A 17419-nucleotide genomic window follows, 5' to 3' on the forward strand; every position below is an offset into this window, starting at 1 on the left:
ACTGCACGAAGTGGACTTGCTTGATGAATGAAAAATAGCTTTTAATTTAATTATTTTATGTGTCTTTCTCTCATGCTAACAGAGGGTTTGCTGACTGTCTCAGAAATAAGGAGTTGCGCTGCACACCTGTGTACTTGCAGCGGCGTGGCTGTTACCTGCCCAGAGATATATCTGCTGTCTGCAACCTCATTAATCAGGTCTAATGGAGCTCTGCTCTTTCTCATATGTGTGTGTACATAGATATACTGTACGTACCTACACATCTTCCATTGCACCACCAAGACTGTGCATCTACTGTAGATACAAGGACGTTTCCAATTAAACTTTCATGCACACACACAGTACATTGAATGTCACCTGCACAAGGTACGATATAAATAAATAAAAATATTACTCTCATGGCTGGAGGCAAAAGCAACAGTTCAAGCGTTCTTTTCTGTACCGCTGTCTTGGGTCTGTTTCACACATCCAGCCTCTGCAGTGCACGAGCAAAATATCAACAGAACTGAAACTAACGGAGCTGTGGCTGAATGCAGAAAGTATAAGTGATGGGTTTCCACACTAAGTATTTCCTTTATTAATGACAATAAATTATGAAATGGTATTGGGAATGGGCCATTGAGAATTATTGCAAAACTTGTAATCTGAAGCTGCGCTACAGTGTGAATGCTGTAACTGCTTAATATTGTCGCATACATTTCTGCCGCTGATGTGATATGTGTGAAACAGGCCTTATTATGGAGGAAAAAGACAGGCCGAGAAATTAACACTGAACTCGGGCTTAATTACGACGCGCATGCGGCTGTGAAAACCTGCCATTCAAGTGCACTGGTAAATAAACCTCTCTTTACAGGTGATCCAAATGTGTCTCGCTTCAGACAGCCCTCTCTGTTCCAGTGCTGATATGTAATTAAAATCATCTCCAAAATTCTCCTCGACAGGACGGGCCCGAGCCAAAAATGTAAATGACATTAAGGGAGACAATGAATTGAATTTTGTTTAATGTCCCTTTTGCTGCTGCTAATTTACATAGCGCTTTTCCAACAAAAGCTCTGACCTTCTAAATGCTGGCATTTGCTCAGCACATAGAGAGAGAGTCTGTGTGTGTATGAGAGGGAGGAGATCTTTTTAAGTAGCCTGGTCGGAGAAGATACAAACAAAAGGCCAAAAAACATCGAAACGATCAGTGTTTGTTTTGAGAGATTAAAAAAAATGCAACAGGCGGTGTCCAGACACAAATTTGCCCAGCATATGGCTCCAAGAAGACCGAACTAATAATCAAGCATAATCCCTTTTGGAAAGGTCCTTTCATACGGAAAAATTAATGAATGTTTAGCTAAATCGGCATGCGAGAACAGGTGCAGAATACTTGGCGAAATGAGCTACATAAACCGTCCAGCCTCACAACTGAGTTTACAGACAAAAAAAGTCAATCTCATGAATTATTCAGCATGGGAGGGGGGTCCTGTCAGAGGTGATCCCGCCTTGACCTTTGTGACAGGAAGTGAAAAGGAGATCGGTTAGCTAGGAAAACCCTTAGTCAGAGAGGTATTATTAGTTCTCAGCCCAACGGCCCACTCTTGACATAAGTGCTCAAGACATCAGCTATGAGAGTTTGGGTTATGGACACAGAACTCCTCAGCTCTAAGAATCAACCCATCTTTCAAAATACCAATGAATAATCTATGGCAATGTAGGAGTTTGGGTTGTGAAATATTTAAAGATCCACTGAGGTTGAAATTTTTGTAACAGCTGTGAAATACAACCAACTTTTTCTCGTGTTTTTTTTTTTTTTGGTCTCCCTTGCGAAGGAACTAAAGCTGCACCAAAGTCCAAGAGAAATAGTATAAACAGATGTCTGGCTTGACTACAGGAAAATAGGACACATTTGGAATGATAAGTCTCCTAAACTCCATTGAAAATGCCAGAAGCGAGTGGGTGCCAGTTATTGTCCAAATCCGTGCCAACGAGCAGTATGCCTGCCCCATGTGCCATCTGGGAAAATGTGGCTGAAAACGTTATTGATAATGGATCAGCAGATCTTCTGATCGCCATAGTCCTCTCTAGCAGAACAGACTCTCTCTCTATCTCTCTTTCGCTCTCTGACCCCACATCCCCCACTCCAACTTAGTTAAATGTTTTGATTGTAATTTAATCAACCTTTTCTTGTAAGCTCACACAATCCCTCTATTCAGTTTGTATTTTCCTGTGAAAAACCCCTTGTTTTCAGATGGTTTACTTAAAAGGTTCACCCAAAAATGAAAATGATGTCATCGTATCTATTTTTTTAATGGATTAGAAATTTGAAGAATGTTTAATGCTGCTCTTTTTTCTTAGTCCCTTATCGTCAGCCAAACATCTCCAGAAAGTATTTCAGGTTTTGCACAAAAACATGTAAATAACGATTGAATTTTGACTTGTTTGGGGCGAACTGTCCCATTAAAAGAAATAATAGTTTCTAACGCTCATCTTAGCGGTCCATAATATCCATTGTGTCCTACAATGTTCCACTTTTTTCCTCAGAGAATAAGAAAAAAAATGCTGCGAACCTAACAAGATATTACCCCACAAGATTGGTTTTGTGATTACAAATTAGCTCTATATCATACGCCCCACCTGCATGAACACTCCAGTCATTTGAGGTTCGTGTTTCAGTGCGTTCCGAGCTCTCTTGACCGCTTTGTTCTCCGAGCGGCGGATAAAATCATCTGTTCACAGTTGTGATATGCAGACAATGCAGTCGGCTAATGAAGCACATCTGCTTTTGTGATCCGACAGAACGGTTCGCCCCACTATGAAAACGATCCTCTCAAGTCTTTGAGATGCCTCACAATCAAAATGTGAGCTTTTCTATCCACCGTTTCAACCCTTCTTTTCCTCTTTTACTAGTGTTACACATATTGTTCACCAGATTGAAGCACAAAGCACCAAGACATCTGATCCATCCACCTCTATTAAGCCACAATACAAAGCCGAGCAATTTATGGGACAAGTCAGTGTGGTAAATATCATCAAACCCCTGTTGCAAAGTGTTTGTGTGTTTGTGTGTGTGTGTGTGTGTGTTTTTAAAGGTAACTACATTCTAGAAGCCACTGCAGGAGTAGAGAATTGACTCTGATGGCATGATACCCTTTTCAGGATCTGCAAAGAGGAAGTGATATGTGGTTATCTTCTGTTCAGGAAACCAAAACAAATCCGCCTCCTCCTTCTCCAGCACCTCGAAGGCCTCCACTTTTCTTCTTTCCCTTACTCACTTTTCTTTCTCGTGGTTGAGTTACAGTAAGTGCGTGAATGTCGGTCCTGTAACTAATTACTGTTCGCACACTGTCAGAGCTCTTCAGCACGTCTGTTTAAACAAGCTAATCGTTTAATGCAAAGATAACCAAGGTTACCAGGATTGATTCACACTCTCAGAGTGTTTACATAAGAAGATGTAAGAAATTCATATTGCTCCTCAAAAAGGTTAAACATAGGCTTAGTTCCACAACCAAGTGCGCAGCCTATGTAGCTAGGCAGCATTTAAAGGTATCATTAGTGTGCTACCAACGCAAATGGTAAGATACCTAGACCAAATCCAAAAGGTATGAATTAAAAAGATGGAAAAACATAATAAAATTGACTGTTTTACCAAATACAGTATGTAAGTGTGCTATCTATTTTATGCTTATTTGAGTATCACATCACTAGCAATATGATAACTCCAAATTCTATTGCGGTCAATTGTGAGTCGAGACTCCTGTGTTTTGCATACTGAGCATTATTTGTATGACATAAGGAGTTGTTACCTATGTTGATCATTCAACATCTGTCACTTAAGAGGTTCCATTTCAGTTATGATGCTGCCAAGGCAGTAGACAGAAAGGCAGTTTACTAGATTCTGGGAGAGAACCATAGACTATTAAATGAATTATAGATTATGAATAGGCTAAATGAAAAATCAATTAATAAAATAATGCTTGCTGCAAAAGAGAATCAAAATGAATTGAAAGTGCTCTTCTGACATAAACTGATCACATTTGTGAGCAATACAACAGTGTATCCATGTTACAACCACATGACGTGACCACTGGACATGCACAGAACTCAAAACACGCAAGCATGGCCATAATTTCAACAGGGCGTGAGTCCTTTTTCCCGTCACTTCACACACATGCACACGTGCACCGAGAGATGTTCCCACTGTCAGATACCAAACATTCTTCACAAAGCAAACAGCTATTTCAGCAAGTCAAACATTAGCATAGCTATTCACCACTGGCACATATTTCGTTCCCAGCTTTACCCATCATCTCACCCTGCAATCTTATTTCCTACTCTGTGGACAGGCAAGTTCACGATCGCGAGATAACTTTGCAACAGCTATAGTGAGAAAACAAGAGGGGGAAGAGATAAAGAGAGAGAGAGAGAGAGAGAGAGAAAGAGAGAGAGAGACTCAACTCGCTCTTGGCCCTGCATGCTGGTTATTCACGGTTCTTTATAGCAGATGGAAACAAGGCGACTCCTGGCTTTATGGAGCAAGGTAGGCTTGTTCTAGCTCACTAATCTCCAAGAGGCCCGGACTCAAGCAGCTAGCCCACTTTGTCACATTTACCGTTTCAGCCACGAGCCCGAGACCTGCCCTTGTGTAATCCACATACGTGCAGCCACCACAGGGATAATTGGACAAAAATGAAAAGGTGTAAGTTTTGCAGAGTAAGTGTAACCATGAGCCAAACTCACAAAAGGGAAACATAAGCAGTAGAAGAGAAGAAAAAAAAGAAGAGAACGTCAATTCACTCGGCGGGAGTTGGTGTGTTTGAACATGCTTTCCCTAATGTGATCAACATGCAACCGCCAACAGCTAGCCCAGAAACATTACTCATTTTCCACCAGAAGCACTATAGAGCAGAGTGTAAAGACGTCTTTTTGCCTCCAACATGTATGCTCGCAAACAAAACATTACAACACGCAACCGTGCAACAAAGCCAGTGAGAGGCAATGCACTGTTTACAGAGAAGATAACAGGGAGACACCAGTGAGAAGAGCTTTTGCTAACAAATTAGGACCAAAGATGAATTTAAAGCCAAACGCTCTCTAGATGTGGCCAACTCGTCTCTAAGAGGGGAAGTCTCGAGGAAAGCACTTCCCTGACAGCTCACCAGCAATTACAAAGTCTCTAAAGACACCTCCGGGTTTCCATGTCAACCCACCTGTGCGGCACAATGCACAACGGAGCAAATGCTGGGCATAGCGCCCCACAAACACACAGACCAAAAGCAGGAAGTAGATAGATCCTTACCTGTCGATGATCACGGGGTCTGAGGGCGTTTCGTTTCTGTTGCCACAGCTTTTTTTGTCACAACACCGACTGTGAAGTGTAGGAGAGGAAAACAGAAGGGAGAAAAAAGATATGAGAGAATCAGCAAGCAGCTTGCGGGTGTCTTTCGTCTTACTAGCACCATGTGTTCAGATTTATTCATCTGACACGCTCTCGTCCTCTTTTCTAGCTAACCACCAAGGTGTTTGGTGCAGTTTCTGGCTGAGCTTGACGGTGTTGGTGGCTGCGGTTTTCACAGATGCGGGCGGCGGGTAAACACAGAGACCGGTGTGGTGGCTGAAGGAGGGAAAACAGCATGTTTTTTGGTGTTTGTCTCAGTGCTGAGAGGAGGAGAGGGGGTGCCAGGAGGCTGGGAGGGGGAAAGCTCTCTCTCTCAGCCCCAGCTTTTGTTTACCTCTAATTGTCAAGCTGTTGTGTCTGGAGAGGATGCAAGATGCCACCTTCAACCAGGATTTCTGTGGGGCACTTATTAATTACCAGCTCAAAAAGCCTCCATCAGTCTCCTAAAATGTGCCAGTGCCTCCATTTTGAGGCCCTGAAGATGCTTCTATTAAGGCTTGTTTAATTTAATTAATGTTGAAACTACAGAGCTAGAAAAAAAAAATGAATGCCTCTTGAATTTAAAGAAGCCCACTTGTATAATGGTTACATGTTTAAGTGAGCTAAATTAAAACGATATGGTATGGAAAGCACGTAAAGCTCCTTAGAGCTGACAGTTAGAGTGATTAAGGTATGTCTGTGGATATCTATACTTGTGACTCAGAAACGCATCTGTGTGGTTTTGACACAAGCAACAGAGTGTGTGATTCGATAACTCGATTTATCGTTAAATGATGCCCCATAAACTTCCTAAAGTTTGAAGCGTTGAGTTTGAACCTTGATCTTGGAGCTCTGTTGTTATTAATGGTGAATGATGTGGTGAGAGTGGCGTGACCTTTGCGCATGTTGCTGATTATTTTCATTGGTGGAAAATGGATTGCTCGCTTCCTAGAGTTTCGGGTTCTTATTAGTGTTGTTATTTAATTTATTGTAAATGTTGACTTTAAAATAACCACAGCAAAACCATTTAAAAAGGTGGCGCGCGGCTAAATTGCTGAGGATGATCATCCGCTTTTCCAAAAGGAAAAGTGAGAGTGCGTCTCCTTTGCGCCGGGCGCTGTGGTCTGTGTGCATTCCAATTAGTGTGCAAAGTTCAGTGATATCATTCACTCTGCAAGTCCGATGTTACATTTGCGCCTTTGAAGTAGAACTTCTGCTCGCAGGACAGTGCGTAAAGCGCACTGTAAATCATTACGCACAAACCGTCCGACAATTCCGAATATTTGGATTGATTTCAGGCAGCTCTATTCATGGCTGCATTCATTTTCTGTAAGGTTGCTGCTCTGAGGCCCTGGATGAGTCATGCGCATATTGCAATAATGAAGGTAGACATTCTAGATCATAAAATAAAAGAAACAAAGACAAATGTAATAACTGTAATAATATGAAAACATTATAAAAAATCTTACCTGCACATGATTTCGTGTGTGAGGAGAACTCGGCACATTTCTGGGTTTTTGTCCTGCCCTTCATAAATAATAGCCTTGAAATTGAAGTAAAAGTGATTTTTTTTTTTTTTTTTTAAACAGTTAGTTACATTTAAAAGATAACATTTTATTATCAAAATACCAAACTGTAATTATTTTGCAAGTTTAGCAAATAATTGTACCTAAATTAAGAAAATATGATTTTATGGTACACAGTTCAGAACGATCAATTAAACATAGACAAGAGAAGGTGCGTAAATACAATCAATTTAACCCACATGCATTACAAAACTAAATGTTTTATCAGTAAACCAACACACATGTTCACATTCTACATAGAGATAACCTTTGTGGTATTATTAATTTGCATAAATAAATATGATGCTTGAAACGGATATCAACACTTTGCCGGTCATTGGGATGACAAATGATGCCACATGCATATCACTTTAGAAATGAAGAGTCGCATATGCTTCTGTTTAGATCTTTGCGCTATTTATTTGGGGGGATGATAATAGAAATCACATAGATCTTGCTTTTCCGACGCAGATGGCCGCGGTAAATAATACCCATAACCGTACACATCAACGCGGTTATAATCTGCAGATATTTAGGGGTAAAGTGCTAATGGGCAATCTGTTGTTTATTTTGAGCCGCTAACAATGATTTTTCTTTAGATAAAAAGCGGTGTCGGGGGGTACGCTTGAGTAATTTTTGAGCACTGGCTTTAACAGATGGCGTTTGGAGCTGTAGGTGCACACGGGCCTCAGTGCTTTTTGCTCTGTCTCTCTCTCTCTCTCTCTCTCTCTCTCTCTCTCTCTGTCTCTCAATCCCTCCTCCCTGTTTCCCCTTCTCCCGGTATGATGTATTGTGCAAGAGCGCACTCCAACGCACCCCACGGAAAGAAGCGTTGTAGTGAGCACAGTACATCATGACAAAAGTAAATCCTTTTATTGTGTTAATTATATATATACATTTATATCTGACTTCCCACGCACAACAGAGTAAAATACAGAAATATATGCGTAAATGTGTGTAAATAAACATTTAAAAATATCCACAATACATAATCCCTTATAATAAAGAATAATGACAATTAAGTCACTTTTGATTTTTAATTGGCCGTGAGCATGCTGAATTAAGCATTTCATTTTAATTCCATAATTTGTGAAAAATATTCATGCATGCATATGAAACATAAATACAATTAAAAAAGCCTTAGACATTTTCTATATTGCTATATATAAATTGATCAAACCGCCCTGGGTCTGTCTTATGTATTTATTTATTTGTTTGTTTGTTTATTAGTTTTATGTGACTTTGCTATCTATATTGCTTTGATTTATTTCCATGCCTCTCGCTACTGAAAATATACGGAAAACCATAAAGTGGCTGTTCAGCGCCATTGACTCTCGGCTTAGATAAAACCTTCATATTTTCTATCTTGTGATGCCAAAGGATGGATAAACTCCAGCTAACAAGAGCCTCAGAATCAAGCTAGAGAACCGCCTTGTTCTTTACTGTGAGAGGGTTAAATCGACAATGGAAATGAGCTGAGAGTGATTTCACAGAACATCAGAGTACAATATGAACTCAAATGTCTGTCTCGCGCCTGAAGCTGCATTTTTGTTATGCATTTAACCAGATCTGATTACAGCACAACAAAAAAGTGACAGCGTTCAAGTGCGAAAGGGCGAATCATATGACAAAATGAAATATATTAACTGAATGCCAATTCATTAAAAAAATATTTTGCCAATGAAAATAGAAAGCTAAAATAAAAATCCTACTTTTTACATGACATAACCTATTATTTAAATGTATTGTTATTTTGTTAAATAATTCCATGCAATTCAAATAAATCACTTTTTTGTGCATCAAAACTGGGTACACGTTTATGAGCTGTATATTGCCCCAGAATATATTCATAAATAAGGGATTAAGTAAAAAATGTAGTCAATTTTATTTAAAAGCGCAATACAGAAATATAGAGTTTGAGCGTTGAGACTATTATAGTATGGCTCACATGAAGAAAAAAAGATAGTAAATGATAGGCTAGTCAAATGTGCGGTCTTGAAATACCCTGAAGCCCACGACCCGAATAATTAACACTAGAGGCTCTTTTACCCATATCCCCAGAAAAACCTCGTTATAATACGCGTAATTTGTCCAAAAATGCGTGCTGTATGTATAGGCCTATATGTCATATTTTTTTGTCTATTGCATTAATACGCAATGAATTATCAATCAACTACATGCCTGTGTATTATTAGAGAAAAACGTGGTAATGTGATTCACATTAAATTAAATCTACTGAATAACCTCCTCCCATTAATCAGTGCAGCCACGGTAACGCTTTACATCAGAGTGCCCATACTATCCATTTTAGATGTAAATATAATTAATAACAGAAGCAATGTAGACTACTAATAAAAATGTTTAGCTTAACCACACGTGCATTTCATTTGTATTACTCTGTATTTACTTATGGAAACAATGTAATGTAAAGTGCGACCAAAGCCACGTGCAACAGAAAAGTACACACAGTGACACACAGATTATAAATACAAATATACAATACCACATAAGAGAAAATAAATCAAGTTCTTACCTGTTTTGTCATGGAATCGATTAACCGAACATATAGATCCTGTTCTGTTCTGACGCCTGTGGGAAATTAGTTTTGTTTTTCAATGTGAACACTGGTGAAATAAAATTGCTCATTGCTGAAACAATTGCGCTGCTTTAATATGGGGGATAGCTTCTCTTTAAAATCAATAATTAAATAACAAAAATAATAATAATAATAAAAGGTTCACATGATTTGCAATCTACTAGAATTACAGTTGTTAAATGAACTGAACAAATATTTTAAGAAAACTAGTCAGTAAATGTAAATTAATACGGCTCCATTTAATTTGTCGTTGAATAAAACACTTGTAAATGTATCTCAGCTGTATGGAGAAATTACACTTACCGTTGCTGTACAATAGTTGTAGTTTGTAATGTATCCCATTGTTAGTTTTTTCACTGTTAGGTTCCTGTAAATAAGCATTTGTTTGGGGTCAGATTGGCATTCTTTTATTTTTGTCTGTTTTTGTATATTTGGAAACGCATGCGTTTTTGTTTGTATATGCATGTTCTTAAGTAGAAATACGAACATATATGCTGTGTTTTTTAGACAATAACTCTCCTATATTAAAAGAAACATTGACAAGTTTATATTTAGAAGATTAATACGATTTTTTTTTTCTGTGATATCCTCGATTTTCATGAAAACTCTCTTAGGGCGCACGTGTTTCCAAAGATCTAGATGCTGAAGTTTTAGCGTGACAATTCAAAGCAGTATTCCGGAGTGGCGCGCTTACTTTCTCCTTTTCCACAAAGTCCATATAAGTTGTCCTTTCGATCTCCACTGGCTGTCCCTGTCTGTCATAAAGCGCCAGGACGAAGTGGAAAAAATTTGATTTTCTGAGGTTGGATGGCGGTTGTTTCTCATAATGCGCCCGTGCCAGACCAACACCACTGCGGGGAGGGAAAACAAGACACCAGTGTGGGTTAAAACAAGAAGCGTACACTTGAGATATAGATGCAGATAGAATGAAAACACACAGGAGATGGGAGAATTCTTGATTTGTCACTTAAACTGTAATATGATGTAATGAACAGGGGAAAGCGGCGAAGAGGTGCATGGGGAGAGTGTAATTGATACATGGCATATTGGGGATTTAGGGGTCGATCTGAGAAATGCATTAAAAAATCGGATGATTTGGCAAACGTACCTCTGGGCGGCCGTGTTCGCATCCACCACCCCAGTCGTGTGCATCCACGATCGGACCGAATTCATGCCACTGCCCAACGGTTCCTCTTTCATAGTGGTCCCCCCTCTTGGTATATTTTCCTGAATCCCAAACATTAAAACAGTTCGCGTGCAACCCACTTCCAGCCAAAGAGATGAAATTAGATTGTGAGCAGGGGCGCGTCGTTCCTCCAAGAGACCCTTCGGATATCAAGAAGAGTTTGTTTGTGATTTGTTGAAAAGAGTAGAAGAAGAAGAAGAAAAGAACATCCAGTTCTCAGTGCTGATTCCTTCTTCAGTCCGTCCTGCGTTGGCACCACATGAACGATTCAGTGCGTAAAGATTCTCAAGCCCCTCCAACAGCCTGTTTGGGTGGATGCGATACTCCCGTGGAAGAAGCGCGCGAAGAAGTCGCTCAAAGATCGGGGATATTGTTGCTCTTTCTTTCTTTAATTCAGTTAAACATTTCTTGTAACTTTGTGTTGTTGATGATGATGATGCTCTTAGGTTGGTGTCATCCTATAACAACAGCATCAAAAAAGGCTTCGGGACACTGCTGAATCCACCACTTCTGGCTCCAAAAGACAAATAAACGCGTAAATGATCACCGTGGAGGTGTTCCCGGACACGGGAGAGGATGATGAGGGGCCTTTAGCGCGTCTTTGCAGAATGGATGGAAGCATACAAAACTCAACCCTCTATCCCCCAGGACTGGAACCTTTCCCGGGAGCCAAAAACTCCAGACCCACGGGATACTCGCTGTCAGAGGATGACGCGCAAGTGGGCGTGTCTTTAACCATATATGGAGAGGATTGAAGCTTCCTGTCGCTGGACTTAACGCTTGCACCGTGAGTACAAGCACAACGAGAGTCACTACACAGCTGCTGCATTTCCAGCAGCTTCGCTGTGATTTTGGTGCCTTCAATTGAACATCATGTCAAGTAATCAGAGAGTAACACATATTAAAGACAATAAAAACAAAAATGCGCAATGCTTAGCATTAGCTAATAATGACAATGCACCAACTGCATGTGGGCGGTAGCGACACATTCATCTTGAAGCAAGTTTATAGAGTGCAAAAGAGGGAAAGAGAAAGAGATAAGAAAAATAAGAGCTGACCACCCATCTGCTTGGCCCATAGGAGGGGCAGTTGCAATTGTTGTGGTTTGGTTTTCAGCCGGTTTTCTTTTTTCTGTCACAATCAAAATATCTAGTGTGCCTAATTGGAAATGTCCAATGCATAACAGGTTTTCATTATTTTATCAGTAATTTACAGGCATCTCACTCTTAAGTCAGAAAGATGTACTGGCATTTTAAGAGTAGACGTTCTTTATAATAAACACACTAAGCATCTGCATAATGGCGTAATGCTTGTCTTACATTATGGGAACTTTGACTGATAGAGTCTGAAGTAGTTTGCGTGCGCAGAGCGATGAGGCGGGCGATGTAACTCCTCGTCCTAGTGCGTAAAAGGCTCTAATTTAGTAAATTATTGCAGAATTATATCTGAAACTACGAAAGGACTCGAGGGAAACATTGCGTCCACCTATTCCTTGCATGCGCTATAAGTAGGATGTTTTTGTAATACAAATATAATCATTTATCAGTACAATAAGGGTCATTTTTTTCCCTTTCATAATTTTTTAAAGGTTTGCGATCTTGCCAGCGTGTGCATGTATGTTAATATTTGAATTAATGGGTGAAAATGGAAGTCCGATGTTGGTTATCTGGGGACCCTGTGCGCTGGAGGGAGGGATGGATGGACGGAGAGAGGAGAAGAGAGATGTGTTTTACAGAGCAATCTATTCTGCTAGTGTTGGGGGTTAATGACTATTGCCAAAGATAAGTGAATTATCAAAGCTGTTGCTCTTGCCTCGACTCAAAATCCATCACATTGCATCGTCGCCTAATTAAATACGTAAGTAATAAAATTATATTTTACGACAATTTAAGATTGATATGCTTTTTTCTTTCTTTAATTCGGAGTGACTTTGATCCATACACTGAATGCCTCTGTGAACTTTAATGTAGTGCAAAGTAATCGCGATTACATAATGAAATGTTCATTCTAATCACAAAACAGTTGTTTTATGTTTTAACTGAAATGTTATTATAATTATTATTATCTGAAAATGTTAATATAATTCTGTTTATGATAATAAATACATCTTAAGTATTCGGATAGATATTTTGTACTAAGTCAAAAACGGCATGTGTAATCAATTATGCTTTATGGCTGTCGTGCTATTTATTTATTTATTATTTTATTTACTTTTCAACCACGTTAAAGATATACTCCATCCATCTAACTTGCGATAATAAATATTTTACGTTTGCTAAATGTATGCCGAATCTACGGTAGCTATCTCTAATACAGATTACACACCAAAGCGATTCCAATCTGATTACCAAATTAGGGTTTTAGGGTAAATCCCTTTAAATCTGATACTGTTGACTAGGGAAGTTCAACAATCCCATCGCGTAGGTAACGATCCCGTCCTAAAAAGGAGTTTTAAACCTTATTTGACAACAAATGCAGCTGCCTCTCTATTTTGGAAGATATTAGGCGAAAATGAATGCAAATCTGTGTTCAGAAGCCATCTGGCCGGAGACGGCAGAATCAGCTGCTCGCCTGAATCAATCTCGGCTCATTTCTGAGGCTCATCTGGACCCCGAAGCCAAAGCGTGCAAAATGCGCTCTTTAATTCACCAACTTTCACTTCCACTCCTCGACATTTATCGAGTAGCGTTTGAAAATAAAGTGCGGGCCCAATTTGGGTTTTATAACAACAAAAATGCATTATGCTATTGAATTGCTATATGCACATTGCAAGTTACAAAAATGTGTGTAAAGTGTCTTAGATGTGATTTTTTTTGTTATGCCAAAATGTGTGCCAGATTTAGAAAATCATAGCATAAAAATAAATAAAATAAACAATAACAATAATATGCATTATTATTATTATTATAACGTGCTTTTTTAGATAGATATATTTATGCAATAAATACGTTGAGCTTTAACATTTGTCTGTGCGTGCATGTGGTGTGGATTTAGCTCTATTTTGTCTGCCCATGTTAGATCTTATTTGGGGAGATGTACTAACAGAGAGCGCGGGACAAAGGAAAAGTTAGTCATGCAGAAGGTGTGTGTGGGTTTGAATAAGATTTGCTCGGCGTTGCCAAGACCTCCCGAAGAAACGACCCTCCTCCTTATTGTGTGTGAAGTGTTCCTTTTGTGTGAATTTACGGAGTGAGGCTCCAATGATCCCCAACAAATTTGCATTTAAATAGCGACATCAACCGATTCGCGTGCCACACACCAGTGGCTTTCCCAGATGTCAAGGCAAAGTCAGTCAGATGGCCAGTGCCCAGATGTCCCCTCCACGCGCATCATACCAGCGCACCACGAGCGCGTAAATACACGGGGATTTGCATCTTTGCTCACGGCCAGCTCATTCAAAGCTCAGTTTTAATCGTATATGTCTGAAGGAGAGGGGGACACCCGCAAAACTCTAGAGAAGGTGAATGGAGAGCCGTGGTCATATTAAAATTGGTTGGAGAGGGTGAGATGTCACATTCTGACTCCCAGTCGTTGTGTTGATGGACCTGGCTGTCCATCAATGAAACGCGTTGACATGTGCGTTTGTGCTGATATTGGCATTGAGACATGAAATTAAATTACCAGCCGTGAGATTCTGAGCTGCATCATGTGCGCAAAAAACGGACAACTGACCACTCAGAGAGCACGTCATGTATTGAAAGGCGTTAACCAGCTCATCATAACTCATCTAACAGATTCTCAAACCAATACATGCAGAGAGATGATTTGCCTTCGGAAGATCAATCATAAGCGCTCAAGGTTCTGGGTTTTAAACGAGTCTGCCACCTCTTAAGCGTGCCATTTCATCCAGTTTGTTCTGTGGTCGGGCTGTTTTCAAGCACCATAGTAAAGAGCATCTGTCTGGACTTCAGTCTGTTCAGAACATCAAAACAGAGGGATCATTTGGTTTCAAGCGTTCAATATCATACTTATGTTTCATATCAAGTTCTCTTTTTCTAAAACGCGACAATAACTTTAAATTTGCAGTTTATTTAATGGGGAATGTGAGAGAGAAAGATGGAGAGCGAGAGAGAGAAAATCAAAGATGCGTAAACGTCAGTGCATGACAAACAAGGTGAATCAATCATTCGTCTTTGCATTTTTAAACTGTTGCATATGTTCAGTTCGCCTTAATCATGACAACTAATTACACCGTTAATGATCAGAAAAGGAGAAAAAAATAGGGCAAATAAAATCTTGATGATTCACGAGCATTGCAAGCTCAAGTCACAATTTCCGTTGCAGTTTATTATTATTTTGGTGCTATTTTATATAGTGCATAGAATAAACAGCTATTTAATGGTAGTACATTAATGCATAATTAGGCAAATTTTGTATATATATATATATATATATATATATATATATATATAGTATATGTATATGTATGTGTATGTGTGTGTGTGTGTGTGTGTGTGTGTGTGTGTGTGTGTGTGTGTGTGTGTGTGTGTGTGTATCGGCATAATTACAATTTAAACTTCAAAATAAATTCCCCAAATAAATAGCGAATAAATTCTTAGATAAAATACACCACCAGTATCCTTCATTTTTAATTATCTTTAAGCAATATGAAAATCTCAAAGACGCATCTGAGCATCAGCCTAAATGAATGAAATGTAAAAAAAATATTCTTTATTTATTTATTTATTTTCCGGGGGGAAACTGGACGGGCTTTTTGGTGGAGCTGCCTTGACATCTTTGAAGAGAAATTTGATAAAGAGCGCCTCCCTTTGATAGATGTGTGCAATAGCGTTTCACATCGCAACCCAATCAGACGATTTGCAACTCCAATCAATAGTCTTATATCGATCAAACACGAGCCAATCAGTTTCCGATTTTCTTTTAAAGAGTGGCAGAATTTATAACCTTACATTTATCGTAGCTACACTGAATATGTTGGTGCACATAACATAATTTAAAGTTAGTACAGATGCATTGCAAAAATAATTTATTTTGTATTACCATTCATTTTATTTTAATTATTTTTTTAATTTCTCAGTTTTTTCATTTAATGACATTTTATTTATTTTTTTCATGCAAAAAAAAAAAAAAAAAAAAGGAAAAATTAAACAGATCCGCGTATATATATTTAATGCATTTTTATGAAATAGTGTAGCCTATTAAAATAAAATACAACTTCAATAGAAGTGTATTGTGTATCGCAGGCCGTCCCATATCTGCTGATGCTTTTATTTATGTGTGTATGGGGATCTCAATAGCAGTAGGCATCAGTGTGCAGAAACAAAATGCATGTGCTGCAAAATGCATGTGTTTTTTCTCGGTGAAACAGATCGTGCTGGGGGCACCTTCACTGTGAAAACAGGTTTCGATTAGGTAATTTTAGATATTGTAATTGGCTTTAATTAAACATGTATCGCGCTAATTAACTCAGATTTTTGCTCAACCACTGGGACTCTCGTGTCGGCTTTGATACAGTCGAGCAGATGTCCCAATACAACTCCAGTGACAATTAGAAACTTCAGCTCTGTAATTCTCTGGAAATAATTTCAAACCTTAAATGCTGCCGACAACATTAAACGGGTCATCGTTCATGCCTATATGAAAAATATAGGTTTATTTTAATTATCTTCATTTTCAATTTAATATATAGCCTAGGCTATATTTGATCACATTTGGCTATACTTGATAAACAATCATTTGATATATTGAGATTTGATATTTCATGTCATCTGATATTTATACACACTCACATGCACACTAGTGCACAAGGTAAATACTTGAGTTATAATTAGGCTTATAATAAAGTTGTGTATATATAGCCTATATATATATATATATATATATATATATATATATATATATATATATATATATATATATATATATTATATTATTACAATATGCATTATTATTAGTAATAGTAATAGTAGTAGTAGGCTATGTTGGCATTATTCGATTTAAACTGGTTCTTTGTGTGTCAAGGTAACAAAGATCGTGATCCACACTTCCAGATTTTAAATGAAAACAGCAGAACATGTGAAAATGGGCTCGGTTATGTCCAGGGTCTGGGTTGCCAAATAATTAGCATTTTCATTCTGCTCCTGAAATGAAGAGAGAGAGAGCGCGCGAGAGAAAGAGCCGGAGGCGCAGCTCCAGGCAACACCTATAGAAAGAAACAGCGAGAGAATAAAGAACGGGACAACCATTCTACACAATTAACATGTAAAATATCCAGTGGAAATGGGGTCTGAAAAGAGACGGTGCGGGTCAGCTCCATCTCATTTCAGAAGATCCTGTAAACTCCCGTGATTAAAAAGTTGACCGGGAGTAATTAACGGCGCGGGGGCGTCAGCTGCACCTGCGTTTCGGTCCTCCTACACACACCGCAGAAGGACAGACAGCGATGATTTAAAACACTCTCTGTATTAAAACCCTCACAGTGCAATAAGTTTGTCACAAGCAGCATGTCCTTGATGAGACGTGATTGACCTACTTTCGCACAGTTATTTTCACAAATCAGTGACTCATTGGGAGGGCAATGAGCTTGAACATCTGGTAACCGAGAGGAAGAGCCACCGGTCTATTTATTCAGGCCTTTCCTATAAGCGCTCAGTCACTTTTGCCCCTGTGGTGAAACAATCTCCGAGTTTTCTGGCGTGGAAAAGGAGCCGTTATGTGGTGCCAGTGCCCCACCTACAGGCCTGAGGGGTTAGAAA

General features: G+C 39.0%; 1 protein-coding gene and 1 long non-coding RNA gene across 21 annotated transcripts in view; one reads left to right on the forward strand and one right to left on the reverse strand.

Annotated features, from left to right (window-relative positions):
* The window catches only part of LOC127633472 (transcription factor COE3-like), a 110115-nt gene extending 98645 nt beyond the window's left edge, over positions 1 to 11470 (reverse strand). For all 20 annotated transcript variants that reach the window (XM_052112613.1, XM_052112607.1, XM_052112603.1 and 17 more), the window contains exons 1-6: positions 10626 to 11470; positions 10212 to 10368; positions 9821 to 9884; positions 9455 to 9510; positions 6826 to 6899; positions 5279 to 5347 (exon numbers count right to left, since the gene is read on the reverse strand). In XM_052112613.1, coding sequence (XP_051968573.1) covers positions 5279 to 5347; positions 6826 to 6899; positions 9455 to 9510; positions 9821 to 9884; positions 10212 to 10368; positions 10626 to 10759 — 554 coding nt within the window. In that variant the 5' untranslated portion in view covers positions 10760 to 11470. The remainder of the gene's footprint in view (positions 1 to 5278; positions 5348 to 6825; positions 6900 to 9454; positions 9511 to 9820; positions 9885 to 10211; positions 10369 to 10625) is intronic.
* Positions 11471 to 12406: 936 nt separating this feature from the next.
* Positions 12407 to 17419, forward strand: part of LOC127633476 (uncharacterized) — a 19537-nt gene continuing 14524 nt past the window's right edge. Inside the window, exon 1 of the long non-coding RNA XR_007969217.1 lies at positions 12407 to 12560. This is a non-coding gene — a long non-coding RNA (uncharacterized LOC127633476). The remainder of the gene's footprint in view (positions 12561 to 17419) is intronic.

This window comes from Xyrauchen texanus, chromosome 40 (genome assembly GCF_025860055.1).
Source record: "Xyrauchen texanus isolate HMW12.3.18 chromosome 40, RBS_HiC_50CHRs, whole genome shotgun sequence".
Taxonomy (NCBI): Eukaryota; Metazoa; Chordata; class Actinopteri; order Cypriniformes; family Catostomidae; genus Xyrauchen; species Xyrauchen texanus.